This window comes from Eupeodes corollae, chromosome 1, assembly GCF_945859685.1.
Source record: "Eupeodes corollae chromosome 1, idEupCoro1.1, whole genome shotgun sequence".
NCBI lineage: Eukaryota > Metazoa > Arthropoda > Insecta > Diptera > Syrphidae > Eupeodes > Eupeodes corollae.
The window spans coordinates 160,194,770-160,202,871 of record NC_079147.1 but is presented as its reverse complement, the minus strand read 5'-3'; the positions used below and the strand labels follow the sequence as shown (position 1 = coordinate 160,202,871).

Sequence of the window (8,102 nt, the reverse complement as noted above, 5' to 3'; positions counted from 1 at the left end):
ATTGTTAACTAGAGATGCCGATGCTACAACCCCTTTATGTTCATTTAAAATCTTGCAACAATTTTTTTCAAAACGTACTGTTTTGCCATTTTTGACTAATTGGCTCACAGAAATCAAATTTGCGCATAAATTTGGAACATATTGTACATCGTAAACGGTAGCATTCGTTTTCTTCTTACCATCTACAAGAGTCAAATTAACATCCCCTATACCTTCTACCGCCAGCCATTATTGGCAACAATAATTTCTTTGTGGGTTGGTGACCTAAGATTCTTCATTAATGACTTGCACATCGTCATATGTGCTGATGCTCCAGAATCTACAAACCATGCTCGTTCTGAGACTTCATTCTTGGCTAAAAAAGATGAAAACATGGCAATTTCATTCGATTTATTTCTTACTCTTTTCTTATTTAGACACTGTCTTGCGAAATGAACAATTTCTCCACAGGTGTGGCATCTGAACTTCTGTTGTGGCTTATGTTTTTGTTGCTTATACTTTGGTTTCACAAACATGGCGCTGTCAGTTGATTTCGGATTGTATTTAACTTCTTGCAATAATAGAGTCTTGACAGCATCACAAGTTAGTATTTTTGTAGAGTTTTCAACAGCCATAACCAAGGGTTTATAATCTGCAGGCAACCCTGCCAACATCAACGACGCAACAACTTCGTCATCAATTTTTAGTCCAGCCTTTTTCACCTTTAATGACGTCATAACCATCTTGTTCACGTAGTCTTCCATGGAATCACACTCGTTCAACTTCAATTCAACAAGTTGTTTCAGCAAATCCACCTTCCTACTAAGACCAGTATCTTCAAACGCATTTGTGAGGCTATCCCATGCACTTTTAGCTGATAAAGCATCCGCTATGTACGAATAGTTTTGGGTTTCAAGCAACAAAATAAGCTCAGACTTCGCTTTCAGATCAGTTGCTATTTGAACAGGCGTAGCTGCAGCGTCCAGTTCATTCTCAAAGCAATCCCATAATCCTCTGATTACCAAATATGATTTGGCCGCAATCTTCCAAACATCAAAATTTTCTCGTCCCTTCAGTTTTTCTACGGACACAGCATTTGAAGCCATGATCAGTTTTTATTTCGAATTAAAATTTGAATTTAAAATAAAAAAAAAAATATCTTGCGGGACCTGGGCCCATAACCTGATGAAAAACGAGTTAAAAACAATAAACCGAGAAAATTCGGGAAGAAATAAAAAACTATGTTTATTCTTTGATAATCAGAAATAAAGTAAAGTATATATTTATTTTTATAATAAAAATAAATTACAAAGAAGAAGTGATTATTCACTCAGTGTTTAAAGCTAAGATTATAAACAAGTGTAAAGTATTCATTCTTTTAGAACAACAGAATCATTGGACCGTATTTTTTCAAAGATGCTGTTGGACGCAATGTTACGGTGAATGGCGATCGCTATCGTTCAATGCTAACAAACTTTTTGTTGCCAAAAATGGAAGAACTGAACTTGGTTGACATGTGGTTTCAACAAGATGGCGCTACATGCCACACAGGGCGTTTTTCTTTTTTAGTTCATAGCTGAGCTCTGAGCATACTCTGAGCGAACAGAGTAGAGTAGAGTAGAGTTCTGAGCAGAGTATGTTCAGAGCTCTCTGATTTAATTATGAAACAACTTGAGCACTAAACTGTCATGATTTTAAATGTCGTCTGTTTGAAGGCATTCAAAATTCTCCTTAATCAAATTAATAATAAAACAATCATAGCGTTGGTCCAATTGACGCCTGAAATAAATTTGATTCATAAAAATGCTATATGCAATTAGTTTTTCCAAAATTATCTTACCTTCTACACCAGAGCAACCAGCCTCTTCCGCCATTTTTATTGTTTTGATGATGATTTTTTTTTATTTCCCGGCTTTCAGATATCAAATTGTTTGTGCTCAGCATTTTACTCCGTTTACTCTGTTATTTTATTCTGAGCTCACAGAGCGCGCTCTGAACATGTTCAGAACTAAAAAAGAAACACGAATTTGAAGCTCTGAACGCTCAGAGCTCAAAAAGAAACACAATTATTTTTTTGACAGTTCGAGCTCTGCTCTGAACTAAAAAAGAAAAACGCCCACAGCGAATAATTTTCGAGAGCGACCTAGTTGACTTCTTGGCTGTATATTCAACTGGGTCAGTTTTCTGCTCGACCGTTATGGTCCGTTATTGGATATTGGGCTCGACAAACTAAGTAAATTGGTTAAACTCAGTACACACTCCTTCGGGTATTGTCTTAAACAAAGAAGACGAGACAAATTGTATACATATCAATTACAAAGGATTTCAGAAAAGATATCAGTTCAATTTGGTCTTAAATTTTTGAATAACAAAGTGGGAGGGAAAATTGAGTTGGGTAAGGCATTCCACATTCTTGTTCCAATAAATCGCATAATACTCGCCGTTGATTGTTTTTCCTTTCTGAAGATAATCAAGGAAAATTATCTCACTCGCGTCGTCGTGGAAATCGTCGTCAAACCCCAAACTTAAGCTTTATAAAGTTGGTAAGCTCTACCATAGTCATTCTTTCAAACAACAACCGCCATCTAAAAGTCAGATCGGGTTCTCCTGGGACTAACCGCGTAGAAATAAATAATCATAGCAATTTAAAAAGAAACCATTTTTTTCCTTATTATTTTATTAGCAGATGATCTAATAAACATTTTTAATGAGAATCTACGGATAAATTTATAAGTATGATTTTATAAAAGAAAATCATTCCTGATACATTATTATGACACAAAATTAAAAAGAAAATCGATTTAATTTTCATATAAAAAAAAACTCTAAACGGAAGAACAAATTTGTTTGTTATTGCTGTTTATATGTATATTCGCGATTTTATTACGCAAGTACTGCCGATGTGGCCATTTCGCTAACACCACATGTATTATCACCTCTATAAACACGGTAATAACCTTGTTCACCCCATTTTGGTCCCCAGGAATTCTTTACAATCCAGTAGGGAAGTGTCTTTTTGAATGTTGGATATTCGGATACACCATAACCAACAATGAGCACACCATGGTCCAAATTTTTCTTTGAGCAGAGCATTTTCCAAGGATGGGAAACACCACCACGATAGAATTGCATAGCGTTGGCATTTATACCAATGGAAATTGGTCCATTTGCAATAAGAAATTTAGCCATCTCGGTTTCGTTCTTTGGTAAGTCTACAGCTCCTGAGATTTTAACACGAGTTAAGGTTGAATTATAATGGCATTGCTTCTTCTTAGCTTCGTATGGGTATTGAGATTCAAGTTCAAGACCTCCAATGTTTTCAATAGCTCTAAAAATATAAAAAAAAGATATATAAATATGCATGCAAATTAAAAATGAACTTACTTGTAAGCATTGTCAGGCAGGCCACCATTGCAAGCAGAGTCAATTGTATCACAATCAAGTAGCTCTTGTTCAGAATATTCTTCAAGGTTTCCTGTTCGGACGGCATGTAATCCTTCGATATTTCCAGTTACACTGAAGGCCCAACACGAACCACAACTTCCTTGGTTTTTCACCTATAATTTGGAAAACATAAATTGTAAACCTAAGATTTTGCAAGGAGCGATAACTTTTTCTTTTTTTTATGTACAGTAATGTAGAGAATAATAATGATTGCGAGGTCCTCAGGGCAAATCTAACACCTTTGAAATATATGGCAATAGGGTCTCAGATGAGGACATGTTCCTAGATTGTGAGGCGAAGTCAGAGTAGTTTTCATACCTAAAGCTGGTAAGCCCCGCCTCACTAGTGCTAAGGACTATGGACCAATTAGTCTTATATCGTTTACGTTAAAACGTTAGATATCCATATCACCTGTAAGCTATGTTGGAATGCGTTAAAGCTAAAAACCCAAAAACCTTTACAAAAGTACAGAGAATGAATGAATGAATGAGGTATAAAGGTACAGAGGTTAATATGAAATAATGTTACATGACATCCTGTCTGAACTTTCATTAACCTTTTAGCACAGATAATAAATATACAGATGTCTCACCCTTATGAAGAGAAATGATATATGAAACTGAAATCAACCAAAAAAAGAGCTTTTTCAAAAAGTTCAACACATTCACTAAATGAATACACGAAAGCTATGTTGCTCGTCTTCTTTTCTTTCCTATGAATGAAAACTAAGGCAAAGAAAAATCTGAAATCATTTTTGTATGTTCTTTTCCTCTCATAATCCTAATGCACAGTAACACATAATACACCAAGATCATTCTTCACATATGAAAACACAACTGTTTTATTTTGATTTTTTGTGGTGTGGTGTGGCTGGTGGTGATGCGTTGAAAATAGGTGCAGGAGAGTTGATCGCTTGTCGACGACGAGAAAAAAAAATATTTACAGTTGTTTTTGGAAATAGAAACAAAGCTAGGATAAGGTTGTCTTTATAGCTCGAGTTCTTATAATCGGATATGTAAATGCTAGTTGCGTGCATTCATGTGGATTTTTTTTATAAATTCTTCTTTTTCTTCAATTTTGCAAAATCTCCACAAATACATTTTTCTGTTTTATATGTTTTTAAACGTAATGGAGTGTTGTTGACTGGTGTCAATTGGATGATGAGGTACCTACATATGTCCAATGTACATGTATGTACCTCATTGTACATTAAATAAATTAAAATAATATTTGTTTTCTAGTTTGAAAAGAACTGATCTTATTTTTTTTATTCAAAAAGATAACTTCCTCTCAAGAAGTTGTGTGGGTGGTTTTTTTTTACAATAGCAGTTAAAACAAAAGGTGAAAATTTTGGTTAACCCTTAATATCTCACGAACCAATAAAGCTAGAGGCTTGAATTAAATTGTATTTTTTTATGAAAAACGGACTGTTAGGTTTTAATAAAAAAACAGTTAATTATCGAAAACAATATTTTCTGTGAAATAAAAAAGAGTTGGACAATATTTTTAATTTTGAAAAGCTATTTGAGTCGAAAGTAAATTTTTACGAAGTTTTGGAATTGTTTTTTTTTTTTGTTAGGTTTTAAGTTTTTTTAAACTTTCAGTTCTATTTTTCTCAAAATTGTATTGAGTCGAAAATCAATTTTTACCAAATTTTATTAATTTTCTTGTTTAGGTTTTTATTTTTTGTAAAAAAACTGTCAATTTGATTTCTCTCAAAATTTTTTAGAATGTTGGAAACCATGATCTCAAATTTTTGAAAAGATATTTGAGTCGAAAATCAATTTTACCAACTTTTATTGAGTTGTCTTTGAATTTTTTGAATTTTTTATTTTTTTGTAAAAAAAAACTGTCAATTCGATTTTTCTCAAAATTTTACTGAATGTTGACAACAATATTTTTTTTAAATTAAAAAGTATTTTAAAGCCAATATATCTCAAAGTTTTGAAAAGATATTTGAGTCGAAATTCAATATTGAAAAACTTTGAGTAATGTTTTCTTAGGTTTTTATTTTTTATAAAAAAAACTGTCAATTAGATTTTTTCTCAAAATTTTACCAGATGTTAAAAACTTTATTTTTCATTGCACAAAATTGGTTTGGAGATAAAATAATTTTGTATTCGTACAATTTTCGAGGTCGATATCTCTTCTGCTTTTGAGCTACGGACGACGAGAAAAACGTCGCGAACGTACGATCGTACGAACGTACGTACACACGCACGCACAGACATCTTTCTAAAAATCTTTTATTTCGACACTAGGGACCTTGAAACGTCGAGAAATGTCAAGATTTTCAATTTGACAAATCGGACTCATCACAATAACTTCCTATAGGAAGTTAAAATTAGAAAACACAGAAACCAAATCATCTGCACATTCACTTGCCCATACTTGCCAACACAATATTTTCATATAGAAATACACAAGAAACTTCTTCTATTCTCCTTACCGGACACCTAACAATCTGACATTCACAAAAAAATAAACAAAAAAAAGATCCAACATTAGGTATCACCCATTTCTTCTTTTACGCATCAAAACACGCATAAAAAAAAAGATATACATTTGTTTGCATCGGACCAAACTTTGTTTTTGTATTCGATGGCAAACAAAATGACAAATGAGAAGAAAAAAGTTTCTAAAACGAAAAAAAATATGCAAGGTAAAAGAGCTTTCTCAGCTTTATTTTTAAAAGCTCTTGTCTGTTAAGGCTTGTCTGTTAAGAGAAAAAAATGTTGCATTTTTTCCTGCTGGGATGAGACATCTGTATAAATTTATTATCTGTGCTTTTAGTACTTTCCTGATAGGAACGAATGGGTGAACAATAATCTAATGAGTGAATCGATAATATCGACATATAAATTGATTTTTAGAAAATGGATACTGAAGTACAGGAGGACTCTTTTCAGACTTGAGACTTTCCGATCAAAGCCGTGTCTTCCAAGCCGAGGTATTGGCAGTAACAAATGCTGCAAAATAGATCTTAACTAGGGGCTATCGCGAGCTAATACTACCATTTTCATTGATAGCTAAGCAACAATAAAATCGATTTCTGCCACAGTAACCAAATCAAAGCTTGCAAAATAATGTCTCCAGTTCTTAGCTCATACCATAACATTAGACTCTGCTGGCTACCAGGTCACAGGAAACGAGAGAGCTGATGATCTGGCGAGGACAGTTACAACTCTGGACCAATCTCATATAGACTCACATATAGACACCCACAGATCATTGGCAACAAGTCAACAGCCAAGAATCAATGCCCAGATTCTATAAAAATAGTCTCCGATTGTGCATCTAGACAAAAAATTCCTGCGATGACTTGTAAGCATATTAACAAGTCACAACCTGTTGGGTTACCATAAAAAAAAGATGAGGCTTACCACCGATGACATGTGCAAGGGCTGCAATGACGAGGTAGAGCAAGAAGACACAGCCCACTTCTTATGTCACTGCCCATAACTATACCACCCTAGAAACAAACACTTTGGTTTTATAAAAGCCACTAAATGGCTTCAACAAGATAATCCATAGACATCATAGGTTTTTATATATATTATTTTTAGGGAAGTTTAATACTTCGGGGAATAACAATGGATCTACATGAATCTAAGTGTCAATCCATTTACCTAACCTAACCTAGCCTAGTTATTGATTCCAAAGATTCCATTCTAATGAATCCAAAACAATGCATAAGTTCTAAGAGTAAGTAATGTCTTACCTTTGAAATAGCACCCTTTTCCCTCCAATCGAATTCTTTTGGCAACTCCACATCGGGAATTTTCGCTGGCGAACGGACAGAATTGCTTTCAGCTCTGGATAAAAGACCAGTTCTATCTCTGTATTCAGTTGTTGTCATATCAGCAAACTCAGTTATACCATATTTCGCGCTACCTTTAATTCAGAATTATGTTGATTAACATTATAAATTAATAATAAATAAATAAAATGAATACCAAATTCTTACCTAATTCATTCTTATTCAGATCATGAATCAATTTCAAATTGTGTTTGAAAATTCTCAATCTCATTTGTCTTTCCATTGTATTTTGATATTGCCTTTTGTATTGAGTTTGAAATTTTTGAAATAAATGCTCGACTTTGTCCAATGAACGAGAACTCTTTTTATTGGTCTTTTTTTCCGCATACTCAATGGAACGACTATGACGATGAACGATCTTTTGTTTGTCCTTGCACTCAAATGTTACTTCATATCCATCAATTGGGATCCATGGTCTTGACCATAAGGACACAGTGCAGTTTTCCTTAGCTCCTGTACTTCCATCAATTAATTCAGCGTAAAGTTTTACTAAAGAACCAGCAACGGTTTGTTTTGTGCCACTGAATACTTTTGAAATGCTAATTAAATTAAAAAGTTTGTCTGTGAAATAATAGTTAAAGTAAAGAAAACAATGAAAAAAGAAATACCTGTAGGAAGGTCCATCGCCAGATGCTAGCTTAGCTAGTGATTGCGAGACTCTACCTTCTTGTTCTTTTAGCTCGAATTCTTTAAGTGGTTTTGCATTTCCTGTAAGTTTTACAGATCGAGGCTGAAAAATAATTAATACAAAAATATAGAAACGTTTGTTATTTTGTTTTTATGTTGTTTGTTCGATGTTTGTTAAAACTCTAATGATATCTTTTTGCAAATTATTCCATAGCTGATTTGCAAACAAAAT

The 8,102-nt window shown here is 33.6% G+C and overlaps 1 protein-coding gene across 1 annotated transcript in view; it reads right to left on the bottom strand.

Moving 5' to 3' along the window:
* Positions 1–2,623: 2,623 nt before the first annotated feature.
* LOC129953396 (putative cysteine proteinase CG12163) overlaps positions 2,624–8,102 on the bottom strand; it is a 29,063-nt gene continuing 23,584 nt past the window's right edge. Inside the window, exons 5-9 of the mRNA XM_056066566.1 lie at positions 7,852–7,973; positions 7,391–7,782; positions 7,145–7,317; positions 3,364–3,536; positions 2,624–3,307 (exon numbers count right to left, since the gene is read on the bottom strand). Coding sequence (XP_055922541.1) covers positions 2,863–3,307; positions 3,364–3,536; positions 7,145–7,317; positions 7,391–7,782; positions 7,852–7,973 — 1,305 coding nt within the window. The 3' untranslated portion in view covers positions 2,624–2,862. The remainder of the gene's footprint in view (positions 3,308–3,363; positions 3,537–7,144; positions 7,318–7,390; positions 7,783–7,851; positions 7,974–8,102) is intronic.